Here is a 16,058-nt window from a genome sequence, read left to right as displayed (position 1 = left end):
TAATTAATTCATTAAAATTTGAATAAGGGAGGGATACTTTGTGTGCCAGAGCAACTTTAAATGCTTTTAACAGGTTATGACCCCATTAATATGCGGTATTGTTTCATGCTCAAATGTTTATAGTTTTTACGAAAAATAAAATAAATGCTTTACAGAATGCAGAATACCTCCTAAGCCATGCTTCCTCGCTCCAGAAAAAGTCTGCCTTATCAAATGTATGTACACAGCTCAGCCATAAACAGCTCTGAGTGATCTGAACTACAAAGCAACCTGTAGTTGAAGGACAATGCACCTAGGCAAAAATATAGTAAATATTCTTGACTTTTCTCACTTCCTGCTGCCATGTTTCTCTGACTTCCTGCAGCCAGGTTTTTTCTGACTTCCTGCAGCCAGGTTTTGTATTAAATGCAACTCACTAATTGCTGTTATGGGCTGAGCTATGTACATTTAAGAAAGTCTTTATGGTGGCATGCATAAGGAAAAGCACTAGTGGTGCTTCATTCTGAAAAACATTTCTTTAGTTTGTATTTAGAAACTATAAAGATTCTAAGATACAAAAATACAGCATTTGAAACCATAACCAATCAAATACATTATATATATATATATATATATATATATATATATATGTTGGTGCCTAGAGGGTCCCCTTAGTTTGATTAAAAAGAGTTTTGCAGACTATTCTGCACACATCAATAGGGAAAGGGTTTATCTCCCATTGATGTGGTAATATGTTGTTACATCACAGATACAGTATGTTAACATGATCACTGATGACATGGGAGATGGAAAAAAGCACAATCGTCTACTGTGCTTGAAACAAGGCTCGTTCGTCTTTAATAAAGCAGATCTATGATATAATGCACCTACTGCTTCACTAGATCACATTTCAGAGTCAGACAAATAGGCACCAACACTAAGATTGCTGCCAAGACTCATTTATATCTCACACAAGAACCACCTTCAATAAAGCAGCAACTGTTTATAGCAATCATCAACATGCAGTATTCAACCTTTGTAACAGAATTAAATAAATAAAAGTATAGCAGTGTAGACTTGGGTAATTTGTTTTGGGCAGATGTGCAATTTGGTTAAATTCATGCCAATCTGGTGATCAACTGAAATTCCAATTTACGATCCACCATGTGCTAGCAATCTTGGGCAGTGGCAAAACTACTGCGGTCGCAGGTGTTGCAGGTGCAACCGGGCCTGTCACTCCAGGAGGCCCGGCTGCCCTGTCGTCCCCTGCTACCCAGGTGCCCGACAGCCATGTAATGCGGCCCTGGCCCACGCGGTATAACTGCTGGAGCTGCGTGTTCAGGGGCCCATTGGTGGCAATGAATTTCCAGGGAGCCCGGTCAGTGTTGTGGCAATTTAACAGTGTGGCTGGGCCCACTGTGATTATGTCAGATGCAGGGAGTAAGTGACAGCAGGGACGTATCTTCCATGAGGCAAACAAGGCATCTGCCTTGAGCGGCACTTTGCAGGGGGCGGCAAAAAAGCCGCCCAAAATGCCCAGGCAGATCCCTTGTTTGCCTCGTGTCCTGAGGGGCTCAAGAGCTGGCTGGCTGACCACTTTTAAACCCCCCCGAGGTGGGTGACGAGTGGCGGGCGGCGGGCAGCATGCTTACCTGAGCTCTTCTTGCTCAGCTCCCTCGCGCTGCTTAATGAAGCAGGGAGCCGGAATATGACGTCACTCCAGCTCCCAGTATAACGAAGCGGCACGCGAGGGAGCTGAGCAGGAAGATTAAAGCTCCCTTGCTGCCTACTCAGCCTGTCCACGCCCTACCTTCCTGCCCAGCAGCCCCACTGGACTGCAGGTAAGCAATCCACTCCAGCTCTCCCAGGGAGGCTGGGTGGATTTAAAATAAAATTTAAATTTGTGTCTGTAAGTGTGTATGTGTGTCTGTAAGTGTGTGTGGGTGTCTGTAAGTGTGTGTGACTAAGTGAATGTGTGTGTGTGTGTGTGTGTAAGTGTGTGTGTCTGTAAGTTAATGTGTCTGTGTGTCTGTAAGTGTGTGTCTATGTGAGTGTCTGTGAGTGAATGTGTGTGTGTCGGTCAGTGAGTGCGTGCGTCTGTCAGTGCGTGCGTCTGTCAGTGTGTGTCTGTCTATCAGTGTGTCAAATCAGTGAGTGTGTGTGTATGTCATTGTTTGTCAGTATATATGAGTGTGTGTCAATGAGTGTATGCGTCTGTCAGTGAGTGTTCGTCTGTCATTGAGTGAGCGTCTGTCAGTCAAAGTGCGGCCTTAACAGGAAGGGGTGGGGAAAATTTCAATTGGTGGTGAGTGGGTTGGTAGGGTGCCCAAGCACCGTCCTGCCTAGGTCATCACAAATCCTAAATACACCACTGAGTGACAGCCTCAGTCACTACCACCCAGCATCCACCAAGAGCCACGTAGGAGGAGAAAGGAGAGGGGGGAGTCAGAGTGGGAATTCTGACTCACATGAGCTGGAGCCAGCCACTAAACCCCAGGGAAGTCACCCTCCTGCACCTAAAAGGTAGGAAACAAGAAGGTCATTAAAACATTTTATGTGTTTGTGTATGTGTGTTTGTATGTATGTGTCTCTGTATGTGTGCGTGTTTGTATATATGTGTCTGTTTGTGTGAGTGTGTGTATGTGTGTGTCTGTATGCATGTGTGCCTGTATGTGTGTTTCTGGTGTATGTATGTCTGTTTCTGTGTCTGTGTGTGTGTCTGCATGTTTAACTGTATGCCTGCATGTGTATCTGTATGTTTGCATGTGTATCTGTATGTCAGTGTCTGCCCTATGTATCTGTATGTGTGTCACTGTTTGTATCTATATGAGTGTCATTCTGTGTATCTCAATGTTTGTCATTAAGTGTCTTTGTATCTGTATGTGTGTCAGTGTTTGTATCTGTAGGAGTTTCTTTTTGTGTATCTGATTGTGTGTCATTCTGTGTGTATGTGTATGTGCATATTTCTGTGTGTATATATGTGTCTGTGCATCTGTGTGTTAGTTTGTGTGTCTGTGTATTTGCATGTGTGTCTGTATCCGTATGTGGTTTTGTATCATCATGTGTGTCTGTATATGTATCTGTATTTGTTATATGGTGTTTATCTGCATGTATGTCAGTGTGTGTTTGTCTGTTTATTTGCATGTGTGTCTGTAACTGTCACGCCACCACACACACTGCATGTCAAACAGCAGGCTAACAAACTCACCTGCCTGACTGCCCAGCTGATCTCTGCAGGGGGAGCTTCCTTTTCCACATGGAACCCTTTAATCTGCTGATAGAGGCCCTTTCTCTTCAATATGAATTTCCCTCATGATTCACTTTAAGCAGGAACATAGTCCAATCAGCTGGCTAAGGACTGTGAGTATACTTCACTACAGATTTATAGAGTGCTCCTAGTGGCATGCCCTCCTTTCTTTGATGATACACTGGTGGAAGCCCATGTGGTCTGATCATAATGGTAAGAATAAAACAATAATATGGGGAAAATGGCACTCAAATCCAACAGCCTAACATACTAAAGGGACATAATTTTTAACACAGTCCATGATTTGCAATGAAAGAGAGGCATGCTTGTTGAGTAAAATATACACATTGAATCTACCATGTTATCATTGTCAACTACTCCCAGCAGCAGCAGTGGCAACATAACCCCAAGTCAGAAGAGTCGAGCAGCTTGGACTAAGGCTGTTGGCAGTTTGTTGGGAGAAAGTAAGCCAGCAAGCAGCCATAAGGAGTCTATCAATTCCTCTGAAATGGTTAGAACGTATCTGTGTTAATGTGCTTTGCATCCAAGTAAGGGACCTCTGACCAACGAGGTTGAGAAGAAAAGTGTGTGGCCTAGTAGTTTTCTGGTTGCCCAGCAGGTAAGCTATTCCCAAATTAATGAAATCTCTAGGAGCTCAGCAGAAAACTAAACAATGATTGATTGCCCATCAACCAGATGTGGAATTGTGGCCTGTGCAATGGGCTGGATATTTTTTAGCAAACTTTTAGTATCTTTTAGTAAGATAATACTTTTAGTAAGATAATACTGAGACAGACAGTCTGATGTGCTGAAAGCTGAGTGGAGAACAGGAAAAAAAGATAGTGCTACAAAGCGCAAAACGGTCTTGCTTCCTCATGAGTAGATACCAGGTAAAGTACAAAACCCCTCTTACTCTTTCTCTGATTAAAGTAAGGTGAGGGAGCTATAATACTTATGTGTGTCTATGGATATGTGTTTATGTGTGTGCTATAACGAGTCTGTGCTAGGATTTTTTTCTGTGTGTGTGGTTATGTGCATCTGTTTGATTGTATGTTCCTTTGAGTGTGTACATGTGTGTGATTATGTTTCTCATTATGCCCTCCAATTAATAAGTTTTCTAAATGATTCAATATTGTTATAGAAACTTTCTGAATGATTAATATACAAAAAATATCCATAGACTTTAATGGTGACTTCTGTAGATAACTCAAACAGAATGTTTTTATTATTGTATTGAATCATTTGGAACACGTATTAAATTGAAGCCTATTTTGATGTGTAAGTTATGCATGGATAATTATATATGTATGTGTTTGTCTAATATGATGTTTGTAAGTTGTTAATGATGTATGTGCCACTGATGATGTATGCGTTTGTGTGGAAAGGTGGTCAGCTAAATCCTAGGCCCTTGAAAATTGTAACATCTTTGAAAGTCTGCAACAGCAAATAATACACCATGTTGTTAAATTTTTCACACTCAAAACAATATTCCATTGTTGAAAATTGGCTTAATTATTGAATATATTAATCTAATCAAATATGCTCCAAGACAAGCATATTAGAGCAATGTTTTTAATTCTACTACTTGAAACTAGACAAGATTACAGTTATAAGAAATAAAGTTGTTAGGTTACCAGACCAAGCTTAAAAGCACAATCCACTACCCAAATACAAAATAAACAAAAATATCTGTTGAGTAGATATACCCCAAGAGAATACATGCATGCATGTATTTCATTAAGTATTTTTTATTGGGGTAAGTCCCAAATCAGCTATTCTCTTGTCTCCTGCCTTTGCAGGCCATCCCCTTCTAACCCCAGACTATATGTGGCTGTCCAATCATAGATTTGAGAAGTAGTTGTAATGCAGGAAATATGGACAATTGCTGCCTCTTTAATTTAGCCCCACTGAGCTAACCAAGCCAGGAAGTAAAATGACTTCTTGTCTTCTTGAAAGCCAAAGGGGTCTAACAAGGTTTAGTTATAAAATGTGAACTTCGATTGAAATCTGCATTTTATGCAAAATAAAAAAAGAGGACACGCTCTTCACACATAAAACTTTTTAGCAAGTTAAAGTGCTTTAACTTTAAGGGTCTGGAGTGCCCCTATAAAGCAGGCCCAAATATACATTGTGAGGCAAAGAACAGCATGACGATTGTGATCAAACTGCAAATATTTATAGTCCAGATAACAAATGGACGAGAAGTGTTATAAAATAGAAATGAAAAATTCCAGGACTCCTTATAGTGAGAATTATATCATTTTATTGGCAAGCCTATCATATGCAGAAATGGAAGAGATTCCTGGGGAATAACAAAATGCAGATTCTAACTTATAGTGCTAAAAATGTAGAAATTATCCATAATGTGCTATGGCTTTACATAGCAACCTCTCTACTTTCAAAACTTTGTACCAGAAATGTTGTACATATATAATTTTATGTGAACGTATTTGTCCCTACATTATGTGCTACAGAACAACAAAACAGAACAACAAAACATGTTGGAACATTATAATTGATTAAACATAACAATCATTATGATAACCACATATATTCTGAGTATCTCAAGAAACTGGAAAAAAACTAAAAGCGTTACAGTTATCGTACCTCAGAGCATCAAGCATATGTAGCGGACTGTAATAGTTATGTTGCTTAGAGTTTCCCTCTACATAGTTGCTATATACATTATTTAGTATATATATGTATAAATATATATATATATATATATATATATATATATATATATATATATACATTTATTTTTTTATATATTTGTTTACTAAATAACAAAGCAGTCTGACAAGCTTAGGTTAAGGCCAAGAGGGAAATTCGTTACAAACAATGTTTTCTAGTTATATTGTTACACAACGTACTATTTAATTGCCCAGCACACAATTAGTATCCTTTGAGAACTGAAATTCAAATGCTTATGAGTGGTAAAAACATTTACTGCAATTCAGCAAATCAAGCCTGAGGTGTTTGGACAGAATTGAAAAATGCAAACTGGAACAGGAACACAAACTACTAATTACTTTATATATTCAGCTGATGAGTCCGATAAACAGAGTTTCTTGTGTCACATTAGTAGCATGGCCACAGATGATCTGTCTTGGGGTTTCGAGTTTCAGGTTATTTTTAGAGGTGTTGGGAGATTTCATTTTGCAGTGTATCAGCTCTGCTAACATTAGGATGACCATATATTTTTTTTTTTATTACAGTGAGGATAGTTACATAAAATGAATTCTGCATTGCTGCATTCAAATTATAGCCACTCTGCAGGTCTATCTAATGTAAGTATTGTTAATTAAAGGGACAATATGATAATAATAGGATCATCATATCAAAAACCCACTTTAAAATAAAGCTTAAAATATCAAGCATTTAAAATGTGTTTTTTTCTGTGTTTTTCGAGACATCTAGTTATGCCATTCATTAGCAATGTTAGCAGGGACCACTTGAAATACATAATATTGCATACCCTTAATTGGTTAAGTATAGATAGCAGTCTTCATTGTATTTATTATAACGCATTTTCAGTATTGAAATCCACATTTTAAGTGTTCTTTCATAAATGTACAGGGGCTTATTTACTAATGTGGGAATTTTAGTTCATATCACTGAGCTAGGAAATTACCTGAGATGGATTTGATATATTTTTTTTTTTATCAATAATTTTTTCCAAAAATGTTAAATTCCCTTGTCAGTTTTAAATACCCTATGTAGAAAACATACTCTGCAATGTAGTCACTTTATTAAGGACAGATAATTTATTGTCATATGACTGGGCAATAACACAAAGTTTTTTTTTGTTTTTTTTTTTCTAGTTAATTTAAAACGTTTACAAAGAAGAACAAGACAATTTCCTGAAAGTGACATTTAATTATTAAAACACTTTAGCCCAAATAAGCTTCATCATTGCAAATCAATATCGTCTAATTGTGTCTTAAAAATGCCTAGATTACCTTCAGATGAGTTCTCCGTCATAGTGATGAAAGGGTATCTTACTAAAAGAATCAATGCCAGGTCATTAAAATCTTCAAGTGGAGAGGCGTAGAATTAAGTTGTTTTGGGGAGGTCCCTGTTAAATTTTTTAACTCAGTTCCTTCCTCTTTTATGCTGCCTGGAGCTTCTTCTCTTAATTCAGTCTTTCCCTCCAGATACCTTTCCTAGGACGATGAGTGCAAAGACTAATACAGCCTCCTCCAGCTCTGTAATTGCAATGTTTCACAGTCCTTTTGAGGATTCCTAAACAAAATTAGGCATGCAACTCCAAAAAGAAACTGGAAATCAAAGAGACAGCAGAAAAAAGCAAAGGAACTGACTTGAGCCGTCTAAGGCCCTGCAGCTTGTCTCATACTAACTGTACTTTTTGGGGGGACAGGTCTGTGAATGTCTAGTAACATTATCCATTACTGGCCTGGTTTATTCTTAGCACACATGCTGGGTGCATTCTTCTTGGCCTTATTTGGATTAGGGTGGGACTCATCTGTATGGTGTGTCAAGTCCCACTGTCATTCACTGCTTCCCAGCAGGAAAGAGCCATTCCATTCTCTGTTAACCCTGCAGATACTGCTGAGCAATATGCTGAGCAACCTACATCAAGTTATGTTTCAGATACGAGAATATATTAAGTATAAACTATATCGTAGCAAAGCCATTTAATCAGAATGCGGTCATGTGTTCTAAGATTTTCATGTGAAATATGGAACATGTGTTTATAAATTAATAAATTATGATTTTATTTTATTTTTTATTCACGGACAAATATTTGACATCACACATTAAATTACACTAACTTACCTTGAGTTGAAATTGAATGTAGTGGATGTTGGATTCCAGCAGCGCACTCATGCATTGTAGATTAAACAGAAAGTGTGGCAGACACGTTTTGCAGTTGAATGTAATAAACCATACTCTACAAACCTGCACTAACCACGCTAACCACTAGTAATTTTACTGAACCTATTTTTGGGGCAGCAACATCAGTCATTACACATATTTATATCTGACAAACTCTACCTGTAGGGGGAGCTGCTACCAGTCTATTTTCTTCAGTAGTATGCATTTTTATTTTACAGTGGTTTGACTGTCTCTGTGTTGACTGTATGTCTGTCCATCTGTCCCTCATGCCCCCCCATGGTCAGACAGCAGGGAAGACCTAATGCGCTACGTGACGATCTCCGTGCTTGCATTAGAACTTCCCTCATAAGAAACCATTCTATAATGTTTTGCTATGGGGTTTTGGGTAACGCTGAATGTTCTCATGCACCTTCAGGCAACCAAAAGTTGCTTAACCACCAGAAAATCCCTCTATTAGCTGTCTGGTAAACAGGTGAAGTTAACTCTAGCAGGTATTATTGCAGTAAAAAATTACCACTGTAGGATTAAGGCACCTGGGACGATGGTGGTCTGGATGCCTATAATGTCCCTTTATTCAAAAATTACTTCTGATTAGCACACTATTATGGTTAAAGGAGCACTCCACACATATTTTCTTACTCTTCTGTTAGCTCCACAGAGGTAATGAAAGAGGCAGGCACACCCGCATTCCCCCTTTCTAAATAAGCCGTATTTTGGTAAAAAAGGAAGAGTGCAGACATCAGGTTTACAGCTGTTACAAGCTGTTGTTTCATATACCCCCAAAGAATACATGCATGCTTGTTTTCTCTGTGGGAATATCTACTAAATTGTAAAAAAAATATATCAGTTGAGTGTCCTTTTACAGATTTGTCTTAATATTTTTGAATGCATTACATATATATAATGTGCATTAACAATATTAAAAACAAACTAAAAATATTAAAATATACTAACATTTGTCATCCCTGCACTTACTGCCAATATTTAGCATATGAAGCTATAGCTCTCATCTTTCTATAGTACAGCTGAGATATAAATGCAGTTGGCACAGCAAGTGTATTAAAGTTGTAGATTGACACCTTTCACTTGCAACATAATAGTCTTTAGAGCAAAATAGGAAACACTGCAGACTGACAAATTGTAGGCTTATATATATATATATATATATTTTATTATTATTATTATTATTTTTACTTAAGATTAATTAGAACTAAAATAAATCCAGAGCGTCAACTGTAACCTAACATAAATGTTGCATCTTATCTGATGGACCCCTTTAAAATCATTCTGGCAAACTGTATAACACTTAAAGGAACACCCCAAACCCTTAAGCTCTAGTCTATAGCCTACTGTAGTGTTTATAATCTAGGGATGCACTTGCACTAAGTTCCATAGTAAGTAGACAAACCACTGCCATCTCTGGAGCAAGAAACTCATGCAAGGAACTAACATTCACTCCATTGAGCCAAGCTCTTCCATGCAGGCCCAGCTTACTAACTACATACTGTTGGAAGGGGCAAGGACACACCTGGTACCATAACCACTACAGCAGGCATTTATGGTTATAGTGCTTGGAGTGTTCTTTTAAAAATGGGTCAAATAATCATCAACACTTTGTCTTATTGCTGCTATAAGGCAGCCTACTAATGTTGTCATTCATAAAAGCACAAACAACTAGATCTCGTTTTAATATTTTTAAATAAGCTTTTCAAATGATTTAATATTTTTGAATAAACTTTCCAAATGATTTTTAAAATTTTATCATATGTAAAAATATATAGCAAAACGTGTCAATACATTGAAAAATATTTTTCTAAATATTAAATAATTGTAAAAGTTTATCGACATATTACATATTTTGAAAAGCCTATCCAAAAATATTAAATCAAGGCCGTAGTTCTGTCTTGCCAGAGACTGTCTATTGTGCATGCTCCAGGAAGTGTCTACAAGTAACCACAGAGTGAGGTGAGATAGTGTTTATGACATTCATATTACAAGCGAGTTGTCATTGCTGACAATTGATTTGTGGGAAACAAAGTCTGTATCCCTTTGAATGCTATGCAGATACTACTGATGGTGAACATATGATATCATGTCTCAACTATTGCAGTCTCTCTTTGACATAACAATATATTACATGTACTATATGAGTAAGACTGTCCACAGTTAGTTTTGTTTATATTTATTCTCAAGACATAAGGTTGCCTGCCTTTCTCTGCTCACAAGTGACAGGTCCACTTTAATTTTATCATTGCAGGGGTGCATGACTGTACGTGAAAAACATAAAACAGCACAAATAATAAATATATCTTTAAAAACAAATTGGTCCTTAAAGGGACACTGTATGCACCAAAACAACTTGAAAAGATTGGTTTTGCTGTATAACGTAGTCCCCTGCAGTCTAATTGCTCATTTCTGTGCAATTTATGATTTAAATCAATGTGTTTATGCAGACCTTGTCACACTTCCTTACATGTGACTTACATAGCTTTCCTAAACTCTTCCTGTGAAGAATAATCTAATGTTTAAACATCCCTTAGTACACATTCTTTTTTTAGATTTTTTTAAAGATTTTTTTTTATGTCTCCTGCACTGTTAATAGCCACAGGTGGCTCCTGCAATACAGTCCATGCAGGAGCCTCCTGTGTGTGATTAAAGTTCAATTTACAGAGAATTAGGTAAAAACTTCTAAAGCAAGTTTATATCTGATTTCAAATTAAATAATATATTTCATGCAGGCCATGGGAGTTACTGCAATGGAGGTGTGGCAAGGGCTGCATAGACCGACACAAATGTGATTTAACTCTTAAATGGCAGAGAATTGGCCAGTGAGACTGCAGAGGGATGATCTATACACCAAAACAGCCTAATTAAAGAGACACTTAATGCACCAATACAACTTTTATGCATTGATAGATTTTATCCTTATATATATGCTGTATATTTTGCATGCTCAAATCTTTACTGTTTTTGCACAAATAAAGTAAATGTTTTGTAGAATTCTGTATCATAAGCCTGCCTTCTTAGTCATGCCCCTCATGCCAAAAAAACAACCTTATCAAAAGTATTGACAATGTTTCAGCCCCAACAGCAATGAGTGAGCAGCATTTACACTCATCAGCAACAACATTAAAACCACCTGCCTAATGTTGTGCAAGTCCCCCAAAAACAGCACTGATGCTTCAAGGCTTGGGCTTCACAAGTCCTCTGAATGTGTCCTGTGGTATCTGGCACCAAGATATTATGTATTTATTTATTGATACGATATTTTACCAGCATGGATACATTGAGATTTCTCTTGTTTTCAAATATGTCCTGGGTCTTTGTCGACAAAACATTGCATTGTTACAATAGAATACAATATTACAAAAATACAATATACAAACTATATATATATATATATTGTAACGGATCGCCTGGCACCCCGACTTGGTACCTCCGTTAAAGGATGCTCCTAGCGCTTCCTGAGGACTCCAAGCACTCTGGCAGCCACCACAATCACCGAATCAGAGAAGCATATGAATCCTCTCAAGCCTCTGAATGCTGCAGACCGTTGAATAGGAACCATACGAATAGGTTTTCAATCCTAGCAGTCAACTGGAACAGCATACAATAAATCCTTCCCCCAATAATGAGACGACACTTCACTTTGAGGGTAAAACAGGAACTCTGGACTGGCTCATCCAGCCTGGCTTTTATTTCCAACTCACACATACAGGCCACACCCAGGGGGAGGCATAAAAGAACCAATGACATAGATGTTACCTCCCACACATCCCCTCCCCTTAGTGTGACACATAATCCCATTATGCATACAGTGTAAAATATACTTTTACACAACTTTCATAACTTTAAAACCATACATCACATTCACATAAAAATACATATCCACAATCAATCCATTCAGGGGAACAACATATTAAAAAATGGCATGAATCCGACCAGGGGTTCAAAAGTTACTAAAAGTATCTTTTGTTCCTTTCTAGCTGGCAGAAAAACATCCCCACAATGCACCCTGGTTTCCTCCCTTCTGCCCTGGAGTTAATTGGAGAAGTAATCCAATTACCCAGGACTAAAGGCAGACTCCATTAACCACATGGTTGCAAAACAACATAAAACACTTTAAAATACATAAAGTCACATTTACACATAACACACAGACATTTCACCTATCCCCAGATAGCTGGGATCTGCACGCACAAAACTACCGAATAGCGCGCAGATCCTACTCACACAGTACAATTGCCATGGAGCTAAAGTCTTTCCCATAGTCTTTCATTATATGAATAGGCTCCATGGTATGGCTATCTGGGGTATCACATTCCCATAAAGTCTGGTCCATAGTCCAAAGGCAAGAGGCGGGCAATCAGCCCCCTCCAAGGACATGTGGCGAGGTCGGTTTCGCCACACTTCTCCCCTTTACCCCCCAGACTAACAGGGTATCTGACCTCCTGCCGGTCAGTGCCCTGGTTAGTCCAGCAACCCACCCATGAAGCACAAACAGCAGTACCTCCCACCCACAATAACTGGTTACTACACCTTGGTAGAGGAGAACTTTGTCCAGGTCCAGGTGCCTCACCACGGCTGTGTGGGGGACTGGTAGTCTGCCTTGGTGGGTTGCTGAGTGGGCAGAGACCAGCGGTACTCTGCCCTGGTGCCAGCGCTACCACTGAAGTAGCCTGATTGGAGCCTGGTTGTGGGAGGGGGAGACCGACCGTCTCCCCTCTGGGTACACAGCTCTGCTGCTGGAGACAGACTGTCTCCCCTTTGGCTAAACAGCCCTGTCGTGGGGGGGCAGGACCGACCGTCCCTACCCCCTGTGCTGGAAGTGCAGAGACCACTGTCCCATCTGCACAGGTGTGGGGCTTACAGTCTCCCCCTGGTACATTAAGCTGCCGCTGGGGAGAGGTGGTAACCAGCTCCTCTCCCATTAGAACACTCTGCCGCTGGGGAATGGAGACTGGGCTCTCTATTCCCTGTACATTAATGATCCGCCGCTGAGGAGAGGTGGTAACAATATCCTCTCCCATACATACTTCCCGTCTCTGTGGAGGGAGACCGACTGTCTCTCCTCCCAGCACAGAGTCCTGCTGAGGGGGAAAGGGGGCTGGGCTCTCCATTCCCTGCTGGATACTCTGCCGCTGGGGAATGGAGACTGGGCTCCCAATTCCCAACAAATCACACTGCTGCTGGGGAGGGAGGACGGCCCCTTCAGCTCCCTGTAACTTGGGCGCAGAGACCACGGTCCCATCTGCGCTGGTGTGGGGCTTACTGTCTCCCCTTGGTGTGCTAAGCTGCCGCTGGGGAGAGGGGGTAACAAACTCCTCTCCCTTACACACTTTCAGCCGCTGGGGAGTAGGGCTGACCCTCTGTACTCCCTGTAGGCAGGGCGCAGAGACCACGGTCCCATCTGCGCTGGTGAGGGGCTTACTTTCTCCCCTTGGTGAGCTGTGCTGCCGCTGGGGAGAGGGAATAACAAACTCCTCTCCCTTACACACCTTCAACCGCTGGGGAGAGGGGATAACAGGCTCCTCTCCCTGCACCGTAGACTGCCGCTGAGGAGCAAGAACGGCACCTTCAGCTCCCTGTAACGCACACTGCCGCTGGGGATCTGGGCCGACTGCCCAGCATCCCTGTAGGGCCGGTAGAGAGACCGCAGTCCCATCTCCACCTGCCATCTGTGGGTCTTCCCAGGACCAATCCGTGAGGCCCCTCAACATTTGTGAGTAAGGGCCACCTGCTTCCCCACCTGGCAACTCTGGCTGCTGCTGGGGATCTGGGCCGGCTGCCCAGCATCCCGGTGGGCCCGGTGGAGAGACCTTGGTCCCATCTCTACCTGCCTGTTGTGGTTCCTCACAGGACCAGTCTATGAGGACCCCCACTTCGGGTTCCTCTCGCCGCCTCAGGGAAAGACGGCTAACCTCCTCGGATGCAGCCTCTACTCGGCTGCTGTAACGCTCCTGCTGCTGAGCATACTTCCTCTCTTTTGCCAACCGGAATTCTCGGTCCAGCCTTGTGTTTCGCTCAGCCATGACCTGGTTCCAGATCACCCGGCGTGTCTCCATGGGTATATCATCCCCATACTCGGCCACTCGCTGCCTCACCTCGGCCAGCCAATCATCTCCAGAGCCAGAACCTTCCATACTTGTCTGCTCCCAGGGGCGCTGCACGACTGCTAGCGTTGCCCTCAATTTGTAAATCCAAACAGTGTCTCTGAGCTGCTTTACCTCACACTAGGACGCCATCCCACCGCTTGCCACCAATGTAACGGATCGCCTGGCACCCCGACATGGTACCTCCGTTAAAGGATGCTCCTAGCGCTTCCTGAGGACTCCAAGCACTCTGGCAGCCACCACAATCACCGAATCAGAGAAGCATATGAATCCTCTCAAGCCTCTGAATGCTGTAGACCGTTGAATAGGAACCATACGAATAGGTTTTCAATCCTAGCAGTCAACTGGAACAGCATACAATAAATCCTTCCCCCAATAATGAGACGACGCTTCACTTTGAGGGTAAAACAGGAACTCTGGACTGGCTCATCCAGCCTGGCTTTTATTTCCAACTCACACATACAGGCCACACCCAGGGGGAGGCATAAAAGAACCAATGACATAGATGTTACCTCCCACACATCCCCTCCCCTTAGTGTGACACATAATCCCATTATGCATACAGTGTAAAATATACTTTTACACAACTTTCATAACTTTAAAACCATACATCACATTCACATAAAAATACATATCCACAATCAATCCATTCAGGGGAACAACATATTAAAAAATGGCATGAATCCGACCAGGGGTTCAAAAGTTACTAAAAGTATCTTTTGTTCCTTTCTAGCTGGCAGAAAAACATCCCCACAATGCACCCTGGTTTCCTCCCTTCTGCCCTGGAGTTAATTGGAGAAGTAATCCAATTACCCAGGACTAAAGGCAGACTCCATTAACCACATGGTTGCAAAACAACATAAAACACTTTAAAATACATAAAGTCACATTTACACATAACACACAGACATTTCACCTGTCCCCAGATAGCTGGGATCTGCACGCACAAAACTACCGAATAGCGCGCAGATCCTACTCACACAGTACAATTGCCATGGAGCTAAAGTCTTTCCCATAGTCTTTCATTATATGAATAGGCTCCATGGTATGGCTATCTGGGGTATCACATTCCCATAAAGTCTGGTCCATAGTCCAAAGGCAAGAGGCGGGCAATCAGCCCCCTCCAAGGACATGTGGCGAGGTCGGTTTCGCCACATATATATATATATATATATATATATATATACACACACATATTTAAGTTTAATACATAACAGGTAATAAATATATTCAACCATCACGGTGCATTCTGTGCTGAGGTATATTGCCATAGATCTCTTAAAAGATTATAGATTGAATGAAGATTTTAATGTGACCCTGAGGTTATTCCATAATTGCGGTGCTCTGTAAGAAAAGGAGGATCGAGCCACTTTATGTTTGTATTGTGGTATGCTAAATATAGTGCTAGTACTGGATTTGAGGTTATAAGAGGTGGGAACAGCCGGGGAGAGCATTCTACTCAGGTAGGGTGCGAGCTTCACAGAAATGCTCTTATGCACAAGGCTGAAAAGATGAAGAGTGCGTCGGGATTCCAGCGACAGCCAGTTTAGCTCTTTTAGCATGTCACAGTGGTGGGTAAAGTAATTACATTCTACGACAAAGCGTCAGAACAAATTATATATGTTTATTAAGGTGGGTGTGCTGTCCGGGTGCATACACTACATCCCCATAATCAATGACCAGCATTAGCATTTGTTGCACTATCTGTTTCCTTACTGTAGGGATTAGGTAGGGCTGGCGCGTCCATAAGGCGGCACAGGCGGCCGCCTTAGGGCGCCAGAGGAGGGGGGCGCAAAAATCCGAATCCCCTGCCTCTGGCTGGAGACTCGGATTTCTAATCTCACCTCTCTCCCTGCAGC

At 41.1% G+C, this 16,058-nt stretch overlaps 1 protein-coding gene across 1 annotated transcript in view; it reads right to left on the bottom strand.

Moving 5' to 3' along the window:
- Window positions 1-7,621, bottom strand: part of TRDN (triadin) — a 781,460-nt gene extending 773,839 nt beyond the window's left edge. Inside the window, exon 1 of the mRNA XM_063441781.1 lies at window positions 7,189-7,621. Coding sequence (XP_063297851.1) covers window positions 7,189-7,210 — 22 coding nt within the window. The 5' untranslated portion in view covers window positions 7,211-7,621. The remainder of the gene's footprint in view (window positions 1-7,188) is intronic.
- Between the last annotated feature and the right edge of the window lie 8,437 nt (window positions 7,622-16,058).

Source organism: Pelobates fuscus, chromosome 2 (assembly GCF_036172605.1).
Source record: "Pelobates fuscus isolate aPelFus1 chromosome 2, aPelFus1.pri, whole genome shotgun sequence".
NCBI lineage: Eukaryota > Metazoa > Chordata > Amphibia > Anura > Pelobatidae > Pelobates > Pelobates fuscus.
Note: the sequence above shows the minus strand (reverse complement) of the source record. Positions and strands in the feature narration are given on the sequence as shown.